At 40.2% G+C, this 24,850-nt stretch overlaps 1 protein-coding gene across 7 annotated transcripts in view; it reads right to left on the bottom strand.

The window, feature by feature from the left end:
* Positions 1–24,850, bottom strand: part of REPS2 (RALBP1 associated Eps domain containing 2) — a 221,226-nt gene that overhangs the window by 46,127 nt on the left and 150,249 nt on the right. For 4 of the 7 annotated variants that reach the window (XM_043570309.1, XM_043570303.1, XM_043570305.1 and 1 more), the window contains 2 exons: positions 15,884–15,945; positions 14,082–14,174 (listed from right to left, as the gene is read on the bottom strand). In XM_043570309.1, coding sequence (XP_043426244.1) covers positions 14,082–14,174; positions 15,884–15,945 — 155 coding nt within the window. The remainder of the gene's footprint in view (positions 1–14,081; positions 14,175–15,883; positions 15,946–24,850) is intronic. The other 3 variants (XM_043570310.1, XM_043570306.1, XM_043570307.1) reach the window with 1 other exon arrangement.

Raw genomic sequence — 24,850 nt, 5'->3', positions numbered from 1 at the left:
AGGGAAGACGTTTTTAAAAATAAAAGCCTTTACAGATTTCATGGCTGCTTCAGCACAGACATCTCGGGCAGCTTACACTGAACATCTCTGGTGGCCCCTAGAGCAGGCCAACCCAACACCAGGGACACACCCAGGTGAACACTGACAGAGGAGCTCAGGGACAACTGCTCTAGAAGTGGATAATCAGTAACTAGAATGGGCAACCAGTCCCTGGATACAGCAGTCACACAGCACAGTCTCTTGGGAATTTTTGGAATCCACTGGATTACAGACAACGCCATAAAACAGACTTATTGTTAGAACTAAAGGACCATGGGTGCTTTATTTTGGTCTAAAAGACAAATACCTTAACTATGCCTGGGGTTTTGGTCTTCTATTTCCAATTTCTAGTAATAGAACAGAAATCTGAGTCAAGTCTGAGCCTCACTCCCTATTCATCACACTCCTAAAGCCATATATGACAATGCGATCTGCAGAGTTGACAACACAGACCACATAGGTAAGGTGATCTACACGACAGGGTTCTCTTGAGATTCATGTTTCCCAATGACTAAGGGTGAAAAAAGATGCCATATGCATACCTCTTGCCATACTAAACAGATGCTTACTTAAACAGGCAGCACCACCATCACAATTCAAAGGCGTCTAAATAAATAGGCCTTTAGAAATTCCTTTTGCTGGTTCCCCAGCCCTGACATAATAGGTCCGGGAAACAATACAAAAAGCATATAAAAATTTCAAAGTGCCTCAAAGCCCTAGCCTCACTTGATATTTTACCACACTTAAATTTTTGAATACCACTCCCAGTTCCACTGTTCTGTATTAGTAATCGAGTGTGTGAACCACTTCTCTTCTAACTAGTGATAGCTCATAGTTAGATTGTGATTAATGTCCTCTTTTGGGTTGACATAGCTCTTCCTGCATGAGCTATGTCCATCAGAAGAAGGTGGCTTTTAAAAATTTCAATTAGAAACAGTTGGCGGGAGAGGGAACTATAAAAATTATGTAAGAGTTAGGAGCCAGTCATAAAATAAACTCAGTATTGATGAGAATGTAGGAACTGGAACAGGCACACTGTTGATAGAGCATAAATCAGTACAAACACTTTATAAAACTGTTCAGCAGTACCCACGAAGGCTGAACATAGGCCTAACCTATGACCCAGCAATTCTACTGTAGGCATACATCCAAGAGAAATGAAAACATACATCCACTCAAAAACTTGTACGTCAATGTGCACAGGAGCATTATTCATAAGTGCCAAAATCTGAACACTACCCAAATGTCCATCAACAGTAGAAAATAGTGATACCTTTGCACACATAATGGAATACTATACAGCAGTGATCTAAAATTACACACAACAATATGAATGAATCACACATCTTTTAAGCCCAAAGAAGACTGACACAAGAGTATATACTGCATGGTTCCACTTATATAAGGTAAAAAATAGGTAAAACTGATCTATGCTGTTAGAAGTCAGAATAGCGGTAACCCTACAAAGGAATAGTAACTGGAAAAATAGCCTAAGATAGGCTTTCTGGGGTCCTAGTAATATTTTGTTTCTTGATTTGAATGCTGGTTATACACATGTGTTCAGCTTGTGAAAATTCATTCAGTTGCACACTCAATGGGCACTTTTCAATATGCATGTTATACTTCAATAAAAAAGTTAAAAAATAAATCCAGTAGAGCCAATTTCCTATAATGTCCTTAAAGTGCCACCTAGTGGCACAAGTTAAATGTAAACAAGAGGAAAGCGTCATCTCTAGTGACTTCAAAAATATTGTCCCATTTCTAACAGCACATTTTACGACTGGGCTGAAACAGTGCCCTAGACTAAAAACAAACAAACAAACAAACAAACAGCTCTTGTCTGGTGCAGAGAATCCCTAATACAAGGATTCAGCAGCAAGTGACGCTGTCGACTACGCAGCATGCTGGTACCAGCGAGCAGATGACACACGTCACCTCCCAACCCCACCTGTGATCAGTCACAGTGGGAGTATTTACAACACAGACTGTGGAGTAGAGATTTTTCTTTTTTTCAGAGAGAAGGCTTACCAACACATCAGGAGGTGATACCTACAGAACTTGCTGAACAGAACAGGGTATTCAGGAAGAGATGGAGGAAAAAAAGAAACTCTTTCTCCTGTTTCTCCTGGACAGGCTCTTTCCTTCCCTCTTTCTCACCTTAAAGGCACACCCTTACTCTGGTTTCTTCTAGTGAGGCCTGAGAAATATAAAGTTATGAAAGCCCACCCATAGCAAGTCTTTGAAGCTGCCAGATGAATAAAGAATATTTTCTCCAGGTTTTGCTAGTAAACTCTGAAAGATGGAGCATCTTGGTCGATAAAGATCCTCATGGCAAAGCTGCAAACTATAAATATAGGCATCATGACCCTTGAGTTAGGAGATAGTGGGTTAAAAGGCTTATGAGGACCTGTCTTTGCATCGATTCTTCTCCTTCATGTTTCCATGATTTACAGAAAAAGGCAATGTTCTAGATTTGGCCTACAGGGTATAGTCTGCTGACCCCTGACCTAGGCAGAGGGCCAGCCCATGAAAGGTCACAGAAGTGAGCAAGAATGCCATTCTATTATAAGTGGTTTTGTAAGCCAGTTTAGCACTCATTCTGTGCTAAGGACTGGCCACTAACTTCTGGTTACCCTGAGCCTGTTTCTCCGTTTGCCAACTAGAACCTGCTTCTGTTTTGCTGGGCCTGGAGTGATAATAATCATAACGGCTACTTGTCAATGAGACCAGACTATATGCCAGGCACCACTCTGAGTGCTTCACGGATACGGCCTCATTTAATCGTTTTAACAACCCTATGAAAGCAGACACTACCACTGTCTCCACTTTACACATGATGAAACTGAGACAGAGAGACTCAATAACTTGCCCAAAGATACACAGCCAGTAAGACACAGAGATAAGATTTGAACCCGAGCCCATGTTCTTAACTACTCTGTCTACTGGCTCCCTGGGCCTGACTCCTAGTTGTCTTCTGCTGTCCTTTCCCATTAACACCATAGCACATCTGGACACCCTTCCATCCTGCCCCACTTCCATACCCTCTCCTTCCCTGACACACAGCACAGAGGAATGCTTCTTGGTTTTTGTCACTGTGTGGTAAGGAGGACAGAGAAAAGAAATAAGGATTCCATTGTTTAGGAACCTAGAAACCAACCATAACTGACCCCCAGGGGAAAACTGGGCTAGCTTGTTAGTTCAAGGAAATATGGCACTCAGCTATCGCTTGACAATACAGCATGAGAAAATGGATTTAAATGGATACATATACCCACAGGAGAGACCATAAAATGGATGGTGTTAGGCACAACTGCCTTCAAACGGTGAGGAAAGATGAAGGAGTTACAGGATAAGAAGCCTATCGCAATTTTTGTGTCGTCATAGTACTCGGCAAAGCATGGGCCTACCGTAAGCATATTCCATCAACACCTGACGAACTGACTAGATGAACTCATGGCATCTCCAGAGGAATGATGCCAGCAAAGAAAGCTTTACACAACAATACCATGAGCACAGTACAGTAAAGAGGGGGGGGGGGCTAAGAAAGGACACAAGCTCCTAGAGGTGTGGTAAACCTAATTCGGTAAGAGGGTTCATAATATAAAGTGTATCCCTGATAAAGATAACTGTCAACTCAATTGTTAAGAAGAGACAGGTTAAGGGGCGCCTGACTGGTTCAGTTGGAAAAGCGTGCAACTCTCGGTCTGGGGTTGTGAGTTCTAGCCCCATGTTGGGTGCAGAGATTACTAAAAGAAAGAAAGAAACTTTAAACAACAAAAAAAGAAAAGATAGGTTAAGAAAATAATTCTGAGATACGGTTGGATAGTATAGCACAGTAGGAGGAACTGGTACACTGAGGCAAGATAGCCAGGGTTAGAATCACCGCATTAATTCCTACTTGCTGTGCAATACCTTGAGGAAATCCTCAAGTTCTGCACCCCTCGGTTTACTTACCTGCAAAACGAGAACAGCAACAGACCCCATCACACATGGCTGTTATGAAGATTAAGTGAGTGAATATTTGTCGAACACTTAAAAGAGCATCTGACATATGGCCACTATATATAATTATTCATTATGCAGAAGTTCTGCCTTTTTGTTTCCTTTTAAAAAGCAGAATAAGCTACACTTGGCCTTTTGCTACCCCAAAAATAGCCCACTGACCAAAGTGTGAAGGCTATTTTGGCCAAGATAAATGGAAGTCTGCACTAATAAAGGCACTTCAGCATTTTCACTGAGTGTATGGAAATACTTCATGTTTAGAAAATTATTCGAGGGTGCCTGGATGGCTCCGGTGGTTAAGCATCCAACATCGGCTCAGGTGATGATCTCACAGTTTGTGGGTTCACACCCCACATCAGGCTCTGTGCTGACAGCTCAGAGCCTGGAGCCTGCTTCGGATTCTGTGTCTCCCTCTCTCTCTCTGCCCCTCCCCCACTTGTGCTTTGTCTCTGTCTCAAAAATAAAATAAAATCATTTTTTAAAAAACTTAAAAAAAAGAAAATTATTCGTGGGCATGGAGAATGGAGACTCTCACTAACTTTTGCTTAGCAAATCTATAGTTAATTTTTGTGATGTGCAATGAGTGATTTTTCTCTCTCTCTAAACATTTATCATTAAATTTCTAGTACGCCCTCAGAAACCCTTCCCAGCTCCACTCTTCACACTAGCTACCTAGCTCTGTCACTCACTAGCTGTGAGGCTCCAAGGAACTTGCTTTCACTTTCTGAATCTCAACTTCTTATGCTGTAAAATTATATGCAAGGACAGACGTGAGTGCATGAGCATAAAAAGTGTTAAAATTAAAAAAGACTTAGGGGCCCCTGGGTGGCTCAGTCGGTTGAGCATCCGACTTCAGGTCAGGTCATGATCTCACAGTTTGTGAGTTCAAGCCCCGTTCCAGGCTCTCAGAGCCTGGAGCCTGCTTCAGATTCTGTGTCTCCCTCTCTCTCTGCTCCTCCCCCGCTCATGCTCTTTCTCTGTCTCTAAAAAAAATAAATAACTGTTTAAAAAAAAAAGACTCAGACACACTCAGAAGCAAGGTCAAGATCCCTATGGGGCCAAATCACAAAGCAGTTGGCCAGGCTGAGGGTTCGGAAGCAGGTAGAGACAACTGAGAGCTCACAGGTATTTAAATGTCCTCTATGAGGCAAAGGACTGGTGCCAAGTTCATTTCCTGAAGCCAGAGGCTAAGGTGGCGCTTTGCTACCTGTAAAGCTGCAAAACCAGGATGAAGTCTGTGAAGGTGCTCCGTACTGCCTACTTAGGAAAGGGAGTGGAAGCACATATAGCATCGCAGCCTGGTCTCAGGCTAAGCCACCGCCTGGTGCCATCCGCACCATCTCTGACATCTGCACCAGACGCAAGTGCTGAACATCGAGTATAAGAACTGGCCTTACACTGGAGGCCCACGAGTGCAGGACCACGGGGTGTGGTTGGCCAATGAACTGCTGGACGGGGAGGAGCTCCAAGAACTGAGAATGAAATTTAAATTTAAACTCCAATTCAAAATAAGACTGCTAAATAAATTTCCAAAAGCATGAAGAAAAAACCCAATAGTAAGAAGAAGAGCCGAAAGAGAGGGGGGGGGGGAGGGAGGGAGGGAGGAAGGAGGAAAGGGAGGGGATGAATTTGCCTCTTGACAAAAAAGAAAACAAATCAAGTAGAAAATAACTTCAAAATAATTATGCTTAAATCCTCTCCCAGTTAAAAGTAGAAAATGCATCCTTAAAAAAAACAGACAAGTATGAAACAGAAATTGGGAGAAGTGAAACAAGAACAGATTGATATAAACAAGAATGGACTATAAAACTTGGAATCATACACAGTTACACAAAAGAATGATCAATTTGGAAGATGAAGGTTTCATCCAGGGCCTAGAGGGATCATGACATAAAAAGATAAAAGAGCCATTACTAGAAATAAAAGGTGTATTGACAGACAAAGAAACCTAGCTAACCGGACTTCAAGAAGAAAACAGAGTAAGCATAGAATCATAACCTGCAGAGATATGACTAAGAATATTCCAAATTTGAATACATGGCTTTCCAGATGGAAAATGCACACAAAGAGTCACCTGGAATAAATAAATTTAAATCTATGCTTAGACACATCACAGTGAAATTAACACAGAACATTGAAAATAAAGTTTTAAAAGCCATCCTAGAGAAAAAACAGTCAATCCAAAGGAAACAATAGATTAACAGAATTCTCAGCAGCAACAATAAACACCAGAAAAGGAGGAGGTAATACATTCAAAACACTGAAGGAAAATGAACTTCAACCTGGAATTCTGCACAATGCAAAATTATCATTTACGAGAAAGGGCAATTAGAGTATACTCTCCAGAGAACATGGATTAAAAAAAACTAGAAGGTGGGGGGAAAAAAGAAAAAGAAAAAAACTACTACAAGCTAGATTTCAGCAAACAGTTTATTTGAAGCTCACAACTATATGATTATGCAGTATTACATGTCTTAAAAGTTCTGACAGCATGGTGTGTAAAAGTAGCTTCCAAGAGTCATTTGATTCTGATAAAGCTTTGAGTGACTTCTTCAAATTCTAGTTGTCCTTTAAGAGTGTTTTTCCCTTTTTCCTAAACCTCAATTGAAAGAGAAACTCTTTAAAAGAAAACCTACATAATTTTCCCACCAAAAACAGCTATCTAAACTATTACCAATTACTTAGCAGTTTACCTCCACATGCTTAGCAGTAAACACTTGACATTTTAAGTTTATTTATTTTGAGACAGCAAGCGAACGCGAGTACATGTGAGCGGGGGTGGGGGCAGAGAGAGAGAGAGAGAGAGAGCGCGCGCGCGCAAGCGAGCAAGCGAGAGAGAATCCCAAGCAGGCTCTGCACTGCCAGCACAGAGGCTCGAACTCACGAACCATGACATCATGCATGACCTGAGCCAAAATCAAGGGTCAGACGCTCAACTGACTGAACCCCCCAGGCACCCCAATACCTGACAGTTTAGAGTGAAATGTCTGGAGACCTTCACAGACACCCTAATTCACACATTTACCACTCATGTAGAGTCTCTCCCAAAAGAGAGAATGTATTTCTATAAACAAGTTATCATAAGGTGAGATAGGTAAATTATAAATGAATTACTTAAGTGACCCCTTTAGACCCTCAATAAGAGTAGAGATTCACTGAGGAGTTAAAAACCTCAAAAGCCCACTGGGAAGAGAACACGGACCAGTAACGCTGAGAAAAGAATTCAAAATCCAACCATGGCAAAAGTGATCCAGAGGTGTTCCAGCTTACACTGAGAAGGCAGAACACCTTATTATCAAAGGTCCACTAAATATTTTTATGTGGTACAGTCAAGAAACATTTCTGTATTCAGCTGCTGTCCCTCTTACCCAGTATTTTCCATGTAATCATTTTAATAGATGTCTAATATCCTATTAAGCAGATATATAACCCTTAACCAGAGGCGTCTTCTTGAACATTTATGTTGTCTGTATTGGTTTTTATTTTTATTAATACTAAAATAAATGTCATCATAGAACTTTTCCTTTCTTTTGAACTAGTTAACAGGATAAATGCTGATGGCATTTGTTGATAGCTGGCAAAACGATGCATGCTCTTTTAAACAGGGGGATTTATCCTTAATCTTTCCTCCACTATCACAATGTGAGTACTTCATCGTTATTTCTCTTCTCCTTGAACTTATCACTATGGCAGTTTCCTTTGCCTTTCTAATTTCTCATTCAGTGCCAACTGTTTTGACAATAGCTTTCAAATTCCCTTTAATAAATCCCTATTAAGAGGACCTGCAGAACTCTCAAGATTCCATCAACAGAGGCTGGTTTAAACCACAACTGTGTCTTCATGTTACACCATCCTGGAGCTCTGGCTGGCAATTTGAGTAATCTATAAACCAATCCTACAACTAGGGAACATACAGCAAAATGTACTGTGCCAAAGTTAATACAGGGGAAGAAAACACCTTACACAAAACAGAGTCATTCTACGGGAATATTCAACCTTAATAAATTCAAAACAACACTACCTACAGCGAGAGATAAATTTATGAGAATCTGATTTTGATTTCAAAGAAAGCCTTTTATTTTTAACTAGAGGCCACAAAAAACCAATTTCGAGTTTCAATGATGTTGCTATTGTTTTCCTTTCTCTATTTCATTCATCTCAACTCTCCTCTTCATCATTTCCTTCCTTCTGCCATCTTTGGGTTTAGCTTGCTCTCCTTTTTCTCATTTCTTCTAGTGTAAAGTTACCTTATTGATTTTCGATCCCTCTTTTTAATGTAAGTGGTTATAGCTATAAATTTCCTCCAGAGTACTATTAGTACTATTATTCCTGCATCTCATAGGTTTTGGCAGGTTTTCCTTTTCATTCATCTCAAGGTGTTTTCTAATTTCACTTACAATTTCTTCTTTAACCCACTGGTTTTTTAAGAGCATGTTGCCTAATTTCTACATGTTAGTGAATCTTCCAGTGTTACTTCTGAGTTCTAGTTTCATTCCACCGTGGTCACTTACTATGATTTCACTCTCCTTAAATTTATTGAGACTTGTTTTGTGGCCTAACATATGGTCTATCCTGGAGAATGTTCCATGTGCACTTGAGGAAAATGTGTACTGTGCTGTTGTTGGGTGGAGCATTCTATAGATAGATGTCTGTTAGGTCTAGTTGACTTACAGCATTATTCAGATCTTCTATTTCCTTTTTTAAATTTTTTTTAACATTTATTTTTTGAGAGAGACAGACAGACAAAGCATGAGCAGGGGAAGGTCAGAGAGCGAGGGAGACACAGAATCCGAAGCAGGTTCCAGGCTCTGAGCTGTCAGCACAGAGCCTGACACGGGGATTGAACCCGCCAACTGTGACATCATGACCTGAGCTGAAGTCAGACGCTTAACCGACTGTGCCACACAGGTGCTCCTCAAGTCCTCTATTTCCTTACTGGTCTTCCATCTAGTTGTTCTATCCATTATTAGAAGTGAGATTGTATAGAACTATGTGTAACTCCCTTTAATTCTGTGGGTTTTGCTTTGTATATTTGAGGGGCTCTGTCATTAGGTGTGTATATTCTTCTAAATTTTTTGCCATCTTAAGGGAGTGACCCTTTTTTATCAATACGTAATGTCCTTCTAGGTCTCATAACAGTTTTTTATCTTTAAGTCTATTTAATCTGAAGTGACTACAGCCACCCGGGCTCTCTTTTGGTTACTATTTGCATGAAGGATCTTTTTCCATTCTTCCATTTTCAACCTATGTGTATCACTGGATCTGAATGAAGTCTCTGGTAGACAGCATATAGATGAATTATTTTTTAAATCCATCTCCTTCTGCCTTTTATTTGGAGATTTTTATCCATTTAAAGTAATTACTAATAAGGAAAGATTTACTTTTGCCATTTGCTGTTTGTTTTCTATGTCTTACACCTATTTGGTCCTTCAGTTCCTCCATCACTTCTCTTTTTATGATTAACTGATTTTTTTTCTAGTATACCATTTTTATTACCTTCTCACTTTCATGCTTTTTCATATGTTTTAGGTTTTTTTTCCTAAGGATTAATGTCTTAACTTTATAACCATCAAGTTTGAATTAATAGCAGCTTAGTGTCAAAAGTATACTCACACTCTACTCCTTTATAGCCCTGCTACCCCTTATATTATTATTGTCACAAATTATATCTTTATATATGTGGGCCCATTGACATAGATCTGTAATTATTGTTTTAAGCACCTTTAACTCCTAAGGAAAAAAGACGAGCTACAAATCAACACTACTGGGTTTTCTATTCACCAATGTAGCTACCTTCACCATTCTTCATTTCTTTTTATGGCTTCGAGGTACTGTCTAGTGTCCTTTCATTTCAGCCTGGAGGACTCTTCAGTATTCATTATAGGGCAGGTCTACTAGTCACAAACTCCTTGAGTTTTTGCCTATCTGGGAATGTCTGTCTATAATGACATTGTTTGGGGAGTGGGGGTTATAAAGTGCCTCCCCAGGCCACCTGATGCCATCAGATCAGGGTTAGGAGACCCCTTTGGTCTCTGCTGAAACCATGTTTGCCAGCTAGAAAAGTATCAACCCAGGCTGTCTGGCGAGGGACAAGAGACCAAACTCCGAGATCGATCTCTGATGACACCAGAGGGAGGGGCACCCATGGTGTCTGGCTGGGGTAGGGCAGGTATTGTCAAAAAGGTTTCTATCTAGCTTGGCTACCCCTTTCCCAGTCCTTTAACTAGGCAGTAGACTTTTCTCAAGGCTTTGTTTTCTTTTGGTCTACACTTGTTGGCAATTCCAGGCTACAGGCTTCTCTAGTACCCAGTGCAGGACACATGGGAGATTTTTTTCTTTAACTCAGGCAACTCACACCACCATGCCATTCCTCAAGTCCTAAGGCCCTCAACCAGTCCACTTTCCTGTTTACATCTTTCAAAGTCCTCTGTTTATTACGTCCAGGGCCTTCCATTGTATTCAGCAGTGTGAGCAAGCAGGGAGAAATTAGTCTAAACTATCTTGTCCTCAACTGTTTTATGATGTTTCGACTATATTTGCAACTAAATTTTTCTTGGACAAAGGAATACAACCAGAATCTAAGACATTAAGAATGAGAAGGATCTATCTACTTTAATCTTCACATTTTACAGAAGAGGCAATGGTAGGTCTGTGAGACGAATGTGCTTACTCCCACAAGGCTACCGAGCTACAGAGTAGTCAGGCAAAGAATAAGACCACAGACATATTCATGCAGTGTTCTACAGCTTTCACTATGTCCTTCCATCATCACAGATGAAGAGAAATCCTGGGCCTAGATCTTTTCTTAATTACAGAAATACTCATTAACATACTGTGATTTTCACCTCATCTGCAGCGTGCACCCTAAGACAGAACAGAGTAACACTCTGAAAGAAAGTGAAAGTGGCATCTTAGGTGATAGGCTTGTAAATTCAGAATAATTACTAAGTTTCTAATACATGAATACATAGAAAAATACCTCTTGACATATACTAAACTTCTATATTGATGAGTAAAAATGATGATGCTGTAATCTTTGAAAGCTCACAAATATGCTTTATCTCAATAGCCAATATATTAAGGTGATTCGATGACTAACGTACATTGTATGAGATCATGTGCATGTATTATAGCAAAAGATCTTGTGATATTTGACGCATGCCCACTGAGTTTTAACTTGATAAAGAAAAAAGCCATGAGGGGCGCCTGGGTGGCTCAGTCAGTTAAGTGTCCAACTCTTGGTTTCGGTTCAGGTCATGATCTCATGGTTTGTGAGTTTGATTCCCGCATCCAGCTCCGCACTGACAGTGCAGAGCCTGGTTGGGATTCTCTCTCTCTCTCCCTCTCTCTTTGCCCCTCCCCTGCTCATTCTCATTTTGCTCGCTCTCTCTCTCTCTCTCTCTCTCTCTCTCTTTCTATCTCAAAATAAATAAACTTCAAAGAAAAAAAGAACTCAGGGCATACCAGCAACAAATCCCCTAGATTCTCAACTTCTTCCTTGAACATTCCTTCTCTTGCCTTAATTCGGTGTTTCTCAATCCTGGCTGTACTTCAGAACCATGTGGGGAGCTTCTTAAAACTCCCAATGCCTGAGCCTCCTCCCTGGGGGTGGGACCCAGACATCAGTAGGTTTAAAGCTCACCCAGATGATTTCACTGTGCATAAGGGTAAGTACCCCTGGACTGACACCTTTTGTTCTCCCTTCAGGGACTGCTCCCCCAACAGAACTCTCTTGTCAGGGGGCCCTTCTTCTCCCCCAGCTCTGGTACCACCGGGACTCAAGTGGGCAGGCCGCTGGTCCTCATTCCCACCTCTAAACACTAAATCTCTCTCCCCCAAAATCTAGCTTTCTACATTTCAGACAGTTCCTCAAACAAATGGGGATCTCTTACATGCGTGTTTCCTTGCATTTGCTTTTTCTCTACAGTAATAGTCTGCATCCTTCGGCCATCAGAAAAGCAAAGTTCTCATTTAAAACTCACTTCACTGGTCATCTCAGCCCTTCCACGAAGCCCTCTCAGTCTAAGCTTAAGAGTATTGATCAAATGCTTCCTCCACAGTGCATCCATTCTGCAGTGCTATTTTAGTATTCATTACATTGCCAACGAGAAGCACCTGCCGTTGTAAGAAATTCGTAGTATAAATAGGAAAATTGTGAGCACGTTAGTCTACAAAGAGCCCCAATTCATCAAATGTGGTGCTAATATAAAACTGGAAAGATTACCCCATGTACCAAAAAACCTCTTTTCTTTAGAAAGATTACTGCCATAAGAAATGTAGCATGGCATCAATACTATGAAACAGATTTAATTATTGGAGTACCAATCAGGCCCTTAGCAGAGAAGCAACCTACAGGACAAGCCACTCCGCAGATGGCATTTTATTCAGTTTCTATGCAAAGCATGAGGTACCAAGTTCAACTCTCATTTTAACGCTGCTCCATATGAAACAGTTCACTCTAATTGCTGTTTAGTCATTTATGTTATGAATCAGTCTTTTAAAAAATTAATAAATAAACGTGTCACCTCCTCTGAGCAGAGCCAAAATACCATGCCCTGTCTCTAGCCCGTCCCCAGGAAAACACAGAACACAAACCATTTGATTCTTTATATAGTCACATGGTCCCTCTTGATCTTACCTATAGTACGAAAAATAAAAAGATCTGTTTCTTTGAATTTATTCCTTTTCTTAACTCCAGAGCCCCATTTGTATAACTTAATCCACATGTTCATATCATAATGGTGCTTAGTAGAAATAGGAGCCAGCGAAACTGCATTTTATGCTAAAAACCTATACCTTCTCCCTCTCACTTGACAAAAGATACACTTTTAGTGTATGTAGAAATGATCTATATATACCTTTGTGGGCACAGTTGCAAACATACAAGCGCTTTTCTCTTACATACTTAAAACCTCAAAGGGCATCACTGGCCACGAAGTTTTTTAAACAGTGTTCCTTTTTAGGGAACAGAATGTTTTCGTGTTTATTATAATCTAGTCTTGCCCATTTATCAAGTTAAATAATATGAAATTTTTCAATCAAAACCTTTCTATCTTATAAAATCTCTTCTCAGAGCTACCAATAAATAAAAGATTTAAAATATAACCAAGCTTCCTTGTTTTCTCCCCTAGGTACTACAGTTTAAGCCTCATAAAAATGAGTCTGTGGTTAAGTACTGTATATATATTTTTTCCCAAAGTCAAGCCAATTGTCCATATATAACAAGGAACACTCAAAAAATGTGTTTAACAGAGCAAAAGACGAATTCGGAGCGCTTAAGATTTGCTGTAATAAAGCTTGCTGCGAAGTGGTAAAAATGACCTCATGAGAAAGTAAGCAAGAAGGAACAGAAAAGCAAATAAGAAAACACAACAAAGTGAAAACATGACAATCTGAAACCCGAAGCTAATGTGTAGTAAACTTTATTTTGCATTTTCAATTCCTCTAGGGAAAACTATTCACCTAAGTATAAAAATTTAACTTCAATCACATAATATAGAGAGGAGGTGACAGATTAAAGAGGTTTGGAAATGTTATTACCACTACTCTAAGGCTGGTGTATAATGTTTCCTAACAACCAAGCCCTCAGGATATTGATAAGTATTTTATAAATAAAGAGGTGAATGGTCACAATCACTAGGAAATTGCAAGCTTTACCAAATTTGACCAGATTTCTTTACTGTAGAATTTCAAACCCTTCAATGAGCCCATTCGCACCGTGAACCTCCCTAAGTGGGTACCGAGGCCACAGCCTGCAAATCTGTCTTACCACAGAGCCCTATGAACGTCTCCCAGAAGACTACTTTATCACAAGCAGTTCGGGAAAGACTAGAATATACAGGTGCCCCATCCAAGTGGTTAGGGGACTCTCTCCCAGGGCCATTAGGAATTTGACACTGCACAAAGACTAAATACAATCATGTGTTCAGTACCCAGGATTTCCTCTGTTGAATGTGTGTGTCCCACTTACAGAGGAGGACAGGGGGAGAGCAGGGGGAGGTCAGTAGCGAAGGGATTTTCTGCCTGCATTTCTTACACACCTGTTTCTGCAGTCTGAAATCTCCATAGTTAGGCAGCTGAGTTGGAGGCCTGCGCTGAGCACTGCGCTTACTGTTTACCCTGAGATGGGAAATCTGGTAGACAAAGAAGCAGTCTCGTTCATTAACAGTGACTTGAGAATTCCCAGCCCCCCATAAGATCCTCAGTCACTAAGCCCCAAAGCAGGCAGGAAGCCCACTCAAGCAGGTCAGACGAGGCCCGCTGATAGCAGCAACACATTTCACAACCGGGAAATAACTGTTGTCACATGTGCGGTAGAAGATAAGGAGGTTGGTCACAAAAGCCCTTTCAGACAGGTCTTCCACGCATTCATCCAGGCGGCTCCCAAGCCCTAGTTTGAAACCAGCAGCTGGTGGGTAACCGCCTCCAGAATGCCCACTCTTCTGTTTTGACAAAGTCCCGGTTTGCTATTGGTGCCAATCAGGAGTTTGATCTCATCTACGTCCTCCACAGGAAGACAGGGTGAAGGCCTTACCTGCCAATGCAGCAGATCACTGTCTTACTGTATACATACACATCAGCTTCAAGGATGGGGAGGACAGGGATGTTTAGGAGATGGACCCTGACCGGGGAGCTGACTCTACCTATTCACTAGCTATGTCACCTTAGCTGACTTGCTTAACCCCTGTATGTTTCAATTTCCTCATCTGTATAAAAAGAAAGCATATTAACACCTACTTCATAGGAGTTTTGTGAAGATTAAATAATGCGCTGAAAGCACTTAGCACAATAGGTGCTCGATAAACAGAACTAATAATTTAAATGAGCAGAAATCATAAGCAGGGAAAAGCTTGGAATGGAACTAAAGCTTGCTATTAGATATAAATGAGTATTTTGTTGGCTGATTAATCAACAGGTCTTAGAGCCAATCCTGGAGCGTTGGAAAGGGGGTTCTCATTCGTTTCTGTGAGTCAGGAAGAACGGGGCTTTTTATTACCCTTCAGACTGAGGCAGGAAAGCAGGACCTCACTGTATTTGCACCTCAAGGTTGAGTGGATGCTAAAGATGATCTAATTCTCTAAAAGAAGGACAAGCAAATGTTAAAAGTGGCTTCAGAGACTCAGCGAATCCTAAGATGTGGCATACGGAAAGATACGCTCTGGGCAGCATTTTCTGCCGAAAGTTAGAGAGGGCCTTTAAAGGCACAAAGTTTCTTCAGCAGCAGTTAACAAAAGGAAGGACCCGTAGTGCCCTTTACCGCATTCCGCAGATTTGCTGCTTCCTTCTCATTTCCAATTCTACGAGCAGTGTTGATGAATAAGGCCATAGCAGCACATAAAAATAAGGCAGAATGAATTCACAGGCGAAACAGATTTTGGTGACACACTCTCCCAACTCCTGATGTTTCAGCTTATTATTCCAAAGGAAGATACCAACCTAACGAAAGCACTGTAGGCTCAAACCACAGCTCTAACACCATGGTGATGGCCATTTATTTTTAGTTTATGCAGAATTCACACAGCTCCTAAAACATGATGAAAATATACACACCCAGACTGTACATACTATACAGAAACACCATGTCCCCCACCCCCAAAGCCAAAGGTGAACCAATACACATTTGTTTGGTTGCCTATTGAGGGAACTTCCACTTTTCTACATGAGGTTGAGGGACTGGCTAGATAAGAAGAAATTCAACCGCTCTCTCCTCTCTTTGTCCAGATGTCATCTTGGGAATGTGACCAGCCAGTTCTGTGGCTATCAACCCTTGCAAAGGAAGCACAGTGATAGGACCACTTCCCTAGTACCGAACAGTTCACAGAAATCAACTTCTGTCTCCTACCTGTGATGGACAAGGTCTTGGAGGGAGCGCAGGCGGCGGAGGTAACAATCCTGACTTAGTAGCTGAAAAGAAAAACACATACTGTTAAGAATTCCCAAACACAAAACAAATACCCCTCCACTTCTTAACTAGGAATAGCAATTGCAGTTAACATGTTTAAGTTATTAAAATCCATCTGAAGGCTTAATTTAAAAAAAAAAAGCACATGCTATTTCTAATCCCTTTTTCATCTGGATCCTACCTTCTCCAAATCCAATTATTTATATAGGCTGTTGTGATTAAGACCATATAAAACAGTAAGGAAAAGACACCTTTTGATCAAAGCACTGGAACCCAGCACGGGAAAGGCGGTCAATCCCTCATTATTCTGATGTTAATTATTTAGTTTCCAATCATCTAGGCCCTTAGGTTTCTCTAACATGTCTCCCTGTCTCCCGGCCACTACACTGCTCATTAGCTCAGCAAGGAGGCTACAGAAACGAAGGGAGCCAGAGTTCCCGTGACGCAGCTCTACTGCCCTGTAAGCGAGTAGGTCTGACAGCAGCAGGGGACGCTGGAAGAGACGGACTAAAATGATGTTTACAGACCCTTCAAAGATCTCAATTGCCTTTTCTCTCCCTGATCCTTATTAGCAGAAATAAGAAAATCTGTTTCTAAAATAATCTGGCCCCATTTGAAGGATGTTTTGAAGGGAAGTTTCAGTCTAATTTTTTTTTTAATTTTGTAAGATCTAGAGAAAATTTGAGTTAAGCCAAGAATGTCTGAATTATAACTTAACAATGAAAATAAACATCTGCTAGTGAATTATAAATCAAGTCCAAAATCACACACAAGAAATAACTTTATTATCACACACTGGCAAGTTAAACCATATTCTTTACAAACTCCTTTAAAAAGCACACTGTGCTCTATATAACTGTACACAGCTTATTGGCAATTCTATAATATGTGTGCTAATATTTGGACAATTTTCTGTGACTTAAAAATAAATCATAGCAATGTGCCAAGAACATAAAAGTTTTTGTAAATCACTTTTGATCTGACCTAGCTAGACCAGACATGCCCAAAGATGGAGTTTGGGGCTTTCCACAAAGGTAACTTAAGAGTAATTTCACAGAGATTTGCATTCTGAGCCAGGGCAGAGATATGGTACAACCATGTGGGTCCATCAATGACCTCTCTCAATCTGTCTCTCATTAAAATTTATGAAACACATCAGCGGGTCACAACTCCAGTGGTGGTAAGACCTTGGACAGTCTTCAATAACAAAGCGTGTAGCAGCAGAAAAACAAAAGCCTCAGGAATTATCCGTCTCAGGGTCCCAACTCTAAAGGTCCTCAGGATTGGGCCTTTAAATTACCGGTTTCTTTTAAAACAAAACTTGAAAAATCTACACGTGCTTTTAAAGGAAAAGCCTTGCACCAGAACAAACTGTGTGTTAAAAATCACCCTTTATTAACAAAAGAGGCCTAAGAATCGATAAGCCGCTTAATTAAACTTCTGCTTCCAGCCAAGAGGGAGTAACAAAGACCAGATTTATCCTCCCATTTGAAACAGCCAAAAACAAACACGTTTTTTATATGAAACAACAGTTTTCAACACTAGAACAAAACACAGAAAACGACAGTTTTCAAGACACTAGGAAACCAAGCAACAAAAGACAGTGATCCCTGAGAGGCAGGAAACCAAGCAGGTGAGTTGTGGGTCTCACTGTTCCCGCTTAGTGTACTCGGATACAGGACCTACACATCATATTCGGGTCTGGTGCATTTCATTTGTGCTATTTTTTAATTAAAAAAACAAATGCCCTATCTTTATAAAAGATGGTATGAGGGTGTTTCTGCATATACTTTTGGATAAAATCGTATCACCTACAAACATGAACAGTAATTCTGTTGCCTCTTTTCAGTACCTTTACCTATTTTGTGTTTTTTATCTTACCTGGCAAGAACATCTACTATAAAGTTGACTTGTAATGATCATATGGGCATTCTTACCTTCTTTGATCTCAAAGGTAAGGCTGTCACTATTTCACCATTAGTATGGTACTTTCCGTAGGTTTCTTGTAGAAACGCTATAACGAATTATGAAAATTCCCACCTGTTGAGATTTTTTTTTATAATTTGTTGATGATTTTTAACCAAAGTTGCATCTCCATCCACTGAGATGATGGTATGATTTTTCCCCTGATAATTAGTTACTATGATAAATTACATTATACATGTTTAAATGTGAAAGCACCCTTGCCAGCCTACGATAATCCCAACTTGGTCAGGTTTTTAGATCTGCTAGATTTAGTTGGCTAATATTGTGCTTGGGATTTTTGCCAACCATATTCATAAATGAGACTGTGATCAGTAAGTCTCCTTTCTCATGTAGTTGTCTGTCAGGCCTGATTCAGCCAGAAAATGTTCCCCATGTGTGCTCGGGAACAGGCTGTGTAAGATCAAAGATTGTTTTTGTTGCTAATGTTGAATGTCAGGTACAACTTGCCAGCAGAACTATCTGGGCCTGAAGTTTTGTTTGAAACAAGATTTTTAATGATTTCATTTCTTTAATTGTTACAGGATTATTCAGACTTTCTAATTCTTAAGTCAGTTTTGAGAAATTTTATTTTTCTAGACATTTATTGTCTAAAGGCTCATATTTATTGCCATAAAGGAACTCCTACGCCCTCCTCTACTCATCTTAATCTCCGTGCACCTAACTTTTGTTTTTGATTCCTCATACTATTTGTATCATCACTCTACTTTCCCTTCACTGAGCTCACTTGACATTTGACCATTTTATTACTCTTTAAAAAAAAAAAAAAAAAAAACTTGGGGCACCTGGGTGGCTCAGTCGGTTAAGCGTCTGACTTTGGCTCAGGTCATGATCTCGCAGTTTGTGAGTTCGAGCCCCGCGTCGGGCTCTGTGCTGACAGCTCAGAGCCTGGAGGCTGCTTCAGATTCTGTGTCTCCCTCTCCCCTGCCCCTCCCCCGCTCACACTCTCTCTGTCTCTCAATAATAAATAAATGTTAAAAAAATTAAAAAAAAAACTTTCCTGAGCCTCTGTATTGCCTGCCTCCTTTGTTTCATTAATGTTCGCTCATCTTGCATTTTCTTTCTTTAGGCTTATCCTATTGTTCTTTTTCTAGCGTAAAAACAGTAGCCAAGCTCAATTTCCAGTGTTTCTTCTTTTCTAACATAAGCATTTAGCGTTACAAATTTTCTTCCAAGAATCACAGGTTTCTGATATGTTCTCATTCAGTTTTACAACTTTCCTAATTTCCATTACAATCTCTTTTATGATAGTACCTTCCGTTTGAAATTCATCCTTTAGAATTTCTTTCATTGAGCGTCTGTTAGTAGCAAGCTTACTCCATTTGTGGGACTGAAAGTCTTTATTTCACCCTCATTCTTAAGAGATTATTTCCCTGGGTCTAGATTCTAGATGGACAGCTACTTTCTCGCAGCACATTAAAAATAACATTTCGCAGTCTTCTGGCCTCCATTGCTGCTGCCGAGGAGTCAGGTGTCCATAGAATCGTTTTTTGCTAAGTAGTCGGTCTTCTCTGTTTGCGGTGCTCTGCAGTACTGAACCTGACGCTGAGTCTGCCTAGTTCTTCATCTTCTTTTTCTTTCAACACCTACTGAGCTTCACTGGAATTTCTAAACCATGTGGCATCCCGTTCATTCTGGGAAACTCTGAGTGATTCTTCAAGTACTGTCTTTCTGCCAGTTTCTCTACCTCTCCTTCTGGAGCTCTTTGTCTAAACTGTGCTGTGTTCTGGATAATTTTCTAATATCTACTGTTCCATTGACCAATTCCCTCTTCAGCTGTGCTTAATGCCCTGTTAATCCTGTCTTTAGGTTTATTTCAATGACTGTTTCATTTCTAGTTCTATTTGATCTTTTTTCAAAGGGCTTTTTTTCATTTTTATAATTTCTTGGCTATGTACTCATTTTCTCCACTTCCTTTTTTCCCCAAATTATTAAACATATTTATGTAACAGTGTGTGTCTGATAATCCCACAATCTGAGGCCCTTGTATTTACTACTATTTTGCTGCTCCTGCTATCTATCTCTCCTACTGGTCTATTTCCTAGAGTGCTTGGCAACCTTTGACTCTAAATGCATATCCCTTGAAACTTTACCTGAAGAAATACTTTGGGCTCTGTGTGGAAAGTGGGTTCCTTCTCTACTATGTCTGCCAGAACCAGAAACTTGAAGACACTTACCAACTTGGGATCACTTTAAACTATAATCTTGGCCTGATACTGTGTAAGATTCCTAGTTTCTTTACTATCCTGAAATTTATTAAATGCCCCATAGTAAGACTTTTGAGTATAGATAGTAGCTTGAATATGTGCAACTAATCTCACTCTTACCTCATTAACAGTGAAAAGAACTGTTTAAACTTCCTTGTTTAAATTTGAAACTGGGAAAAGAGATGAGTGGCTGATGCCTAAATCAGCAGTAGAGAAAGCAGAGACTAATCAGTTTGTACCACACAAGCCCCTCAGTTCTCAAGAATCAGTGACATCAAACTCCTCGGGAAGTAGGGGTAAAATGAAGAAAGCAATAAAAAATAAACAAAATTAACTAACAGTGAATCCTACTTCCTACCCTTTAGAAGGGTATACCTTCACAATACCCTTGAAGATCAGGTTCCAGCTATACCTCATGCAGCTTTTGGCTTCAGCATCCCTGCTCCTGTGGTCCCCTCTACCTGTAGTATCCATGCCCTACCCCTACTTCACCTTAATAGCTCAGAATATAGTAAGTATCCAACAAATATCTATTTGAACTAATCTAAGAACTACAGGACCATGATCCATCAGAGCAGTTAGATCCTAAGATATTTCTCCCACATTCTGCATATTTGCAGCATGTTTCCCACTCCAGCAAAAGGCTAGAAATATTTTTCTTCTCCAGGGAGGACACCTGGCCGAGATGAAGGCATGAGGCCATACTGAAAACAGGGGGATCTAATAAATATATGAATTCTGGATGCTGAGACTTCCAACCCAATTCCTCTCTGCTCTCAAACTTCTGTATCCAGAGACTGAAAGAAGTGCTCCAGGGAACTAGACCAGCCAAGAAGGAAGATCTAGATACCAACATTCAGAGATCTCCAACAAGTCATATCATTCTACCATGAAACCCAAAGGTGGCAAGTCCTATCCATTTACCCGTATAGTCCAATGAGCTTTTTTACCACCTTTATTTTGTCTTTAAGTTTATTTATTTTGAGAGAGAGGGAGAAAGAGAGAATCCCAAGCAGGCTCCACACTGGCAGTGCAGAGCCCGATGTGGGGTTCGATCCCACAAATCGTGAGATCATGACCTGGGCCAAAACCAAGTGTCAGACACTTAACCAACTGAGCCACTCAGACACCCCTACCCCTTTTCTTAAATAGAAACAGATGATGAAGTATTACCAGATAGCTGCAGAAAATTTCTAATCTAAGAGCAGTAAGAATAGAAAAAGTTAATCTAAAGAGAGTAGATCTATATTAGGAGAAAAAATATAATGTATATTAGTATCATCATAACAATCATTCAGTTTATTCCAGAAATATTTAAACATTTACCATGTGTCAGGCATTGTTCGGAGTGCTGGGAAAACATCAGTGGAAAAAAAAAACAGGAAAAAAGGCCTACCCTCATGAATCTTTATTCTACTGAGAAGACAGATAATGGAGTGGAAGTAAGGAATGAAATTTCTAAGAGTCATTAGGGAAATCCTCAGTAAAAGGTAAGAGAGATTATTTGCAAAGATGAAATACTCAGATGCTATTGAAAAAAAAAACCAGTCAAATAATTAAAAAGAGCACCTGGAAATCAAAAACATGAGAGCAGAAATGGAAAGCTTAATAGAAAGTTTCAAAGATAATATAAGGATATCTTAAAGAAAGTAGGATAACATCCAAATAAAAGTTCCACAAAAAGAGAGTAAATAGCTGGCACAAAAAGAGACACTCAGATCAATGGAACAGAATAGAGAACCCAGAAATGGACCCACAAACATATGGCCAACTAATCTTTGACAAAGCAGGAAAGAATATCCAATGGAATAAAGACAGTCTCTTCAGCAAGTCGTGCTGGGAAAACTGGACAGCAACATGCAGAAAAATGAACCTGGACCACTTTCTTACACCATACACAAAAATAAACTCAAAATGGATGAAAGACTTAAAGGTAAGACAGGAAGCCATCAAAATTCTCAAGGAGAAAGCAGGCAAAATCCTCTTTGATCTTGGCCGCAGCAACTTCTTACTCAAGACATCTCTGGAGGCAAGGAAACAAAAGCAAAAATGAACTACTGGGACCTCACCAAAATAAAAAGCTTCTGTACAGTGAAGGAAACCATCAGCAAAACTAAAAGGCAACTGACAGAATGGGAGAATATATTTGCAAATGACATACCAGATAAAGGGTTAGTATCCAAAATCTACAAAGAACTTATCAAACTCAACACCCAAAAAACAAACAATCCAGTGAAGAAATGGGCAAAAGACATGAACAGGCACTTCTCCAAAGAAGACATTCAGATGGCCAACCAATACAGGAAAAAAGGCTCAACATCACTCATCATCAGGGAAATACAAATCAAAACCACATTGAGATACCACCTTACACCTGTCAGAATGGCTAACATAAACAACTCAGGCAACAACAGATGTTGGCAAGGATGAGGAAAAGAGAATCTCTTTTGCATTGCTGGTGGGAATGCAAACTGGTGTAGCCACTCTGGAGAACAGTATGGAGGTTCCTCAAAAAATTAAAAATAGAACTACCCTACGACCCAGGAATTGCACTACTAGGTATTTGTCCAAGGGATACAGGTGTGCTGTTTCAAAGGGACACATGCACCCTCATGTTTATAGCAGTACTATTAACAATAGCCAAAGTATGGAAAGAGCTCAAATGTCCATCGATGGATGAACAGATAAAGAAGTTGTGGTATATATATACACATATATATATACACAATGGAGTATTACTTGGCAATCAAAAGGAATGAAACCTTGCCATTTGCAACTATGTGGATGGAACTAGAGGGCATTATGCGAAACAAAATTAGTCAAAGACAAGTATCATATGACTTCACTCATATGAGAACTTTAAGACACAGAACAGATGAACATAAGGGAAGGGAAGCAAAAATAATATAAAAACAGGGAGGGGGACAAAACATAAGAGACAAATATGGAGAATAAACAGAGGGTTACTGGGGGGGGTGTGGGAGGGGGGATGGGCTAAACGGGTAAGGGGCATTAAGGAATCTACTCCTGAAATCATTGTTGCACTATATGCTAATTTGTTTTTTTTTTATTTTTTTTTTTCAACATTTATTTATTTTTGGGACAGAGAGAGACAGAGCATGAACGGGGGAGGAGCAGAGAGAGAGGGAGACACAGAATCGGAAACAGGCTCCAGGCTCTGAGCCCTCAGCCCAGAGCCCGACGCGGGGCTCGAACTCACGGACCGCGAGATCGTGACCTGGCTGAAGTCGGACGCTTAACCGACTGCGCCACCCAGGCGCCCCTCACTATATGCTAATTTGGATGTAAATTTAAAAAATAAAATTAAAAGAGAGAGAGAGAGAGTAAATAGCAGGAAAAAAATCACCTAGTCCAAGAAAACTTCCCAGAAATGAAGAATACGAGTTTCTAAATTAAAAAAGCCCAGAGTGCCCAGGACAATGGAAGAAAACAGACCCAGGGCAAGGCACATCGATATGAAATTTCAAAATAAAAGATTCTACAAGTTTCCTGCAGTGGGTGGAAGAGGAGGGGAGGCCGCATCCAAAGGATCAAGAGTCCAAAAGGTTTTAGACTTTTAAGATACCACTGGAAGCTAGAATTCATTGGAACAATGCCATGAAAATTCTGAAGAAAACTGATTTCCAACTGATGGCTTTCCCCAAAAGAGCAGCCTGCATGACAGTTCAAGTAAAGTTATTTTTAGACATTCAGGGTCTCATATTGAGCTCCATGCACCCTTTCCGAGAAACTACTCAAGGATGTGTTCTACCAAAGCAAGAGAGTAAACCAAGAAAGAGCAAAAGATGAGAACAGGATAAAAGAGATCCAACACGGGAGAAAGAAGAAAATCCTTGGATGACACAGATGGGGGATGCCATGATGAAAACTAAGTATGAGGCACAGAAGACAATCACTCTACATTTCTTCAAACAGATGAAACTAATACCTGTGTCAGAATTTCATAAAAGGAACTTTAGAAAATTGAGAGAGTCTGCAGTTGATTCAGGGCCAAGTACATTGAAAAGAAACAAGTTGATTATTCACTCCAAAGCCAACAAAAATCTGTCCAAGTAAGAAAAGTCAGTAATTTACTATATGGCTTACATAGCCATAATACTACCCTAAATACTACTGATCTAACCAAAATTCTAATATAAGTGTACTGGGAGGGTGAAAGAGGAGAAAGATGCTAGAAAGGGAAGGCAGTAGATGATGACTAAAACTGAAAAGTCAACAAGAGGTTATACAAATATGTTATTTTGCAGTGTGAATACCAAAAGAATATAAAAAACTGTAGCAGAGTATATTCTCTCAAGTCTTGAGGTTCATCAATAGCCTTGGAGGTACTTCCCAGACTTCAGTGTGTCCCCTCAATTCAACACAGAGCCCTGGGCCTTCCCTTCCACCATATCCAGATACCAGCTGAGATTATTCACTTTTCCAGCTTTTTCCCTCTCTTTCCAGAAGTCATGTCCACTGACCCTCGGTCAAGAGAAGGTGAAACTAAGAGCACCCACTCACTTTATTTCACTCCAGATTTGGAGTATCAATAAGAAATCTCAAGATTTGACTACTTGCACACACAACTTCTAGAAGGAGGCAGGCAGAGTCAAGAGTGCACCCAAAGCCTCAGGTTTCCCCTTAGCTGCCACTCTTTCAAAAAAAAAAAAAAGGCATGGGCTCCTGCATCTTTGCCTATTTGGTTCATGCTGAA

This window comes from Prionailurus bengalensis, chromosome X (genome assembly GCF_016509475.1).
Source record: "Prionailurus bengalensis isolate Pbe53 chromosome X, Fcat_Pben_1.1_paternal_pri, whole genome shotgun sequence".
Lineage (NCBI taxonomy): Eukaryota > Metazoa > Chordata > Mammalia > Carnivora > Felidae > Prionailurus > Prionailurus bengalensis.
The sequence above is the reverse complement of the archived record's forward strand: the minus strand, read 5'-3'. Positions and strand labels throughout refer to the sequence as shown.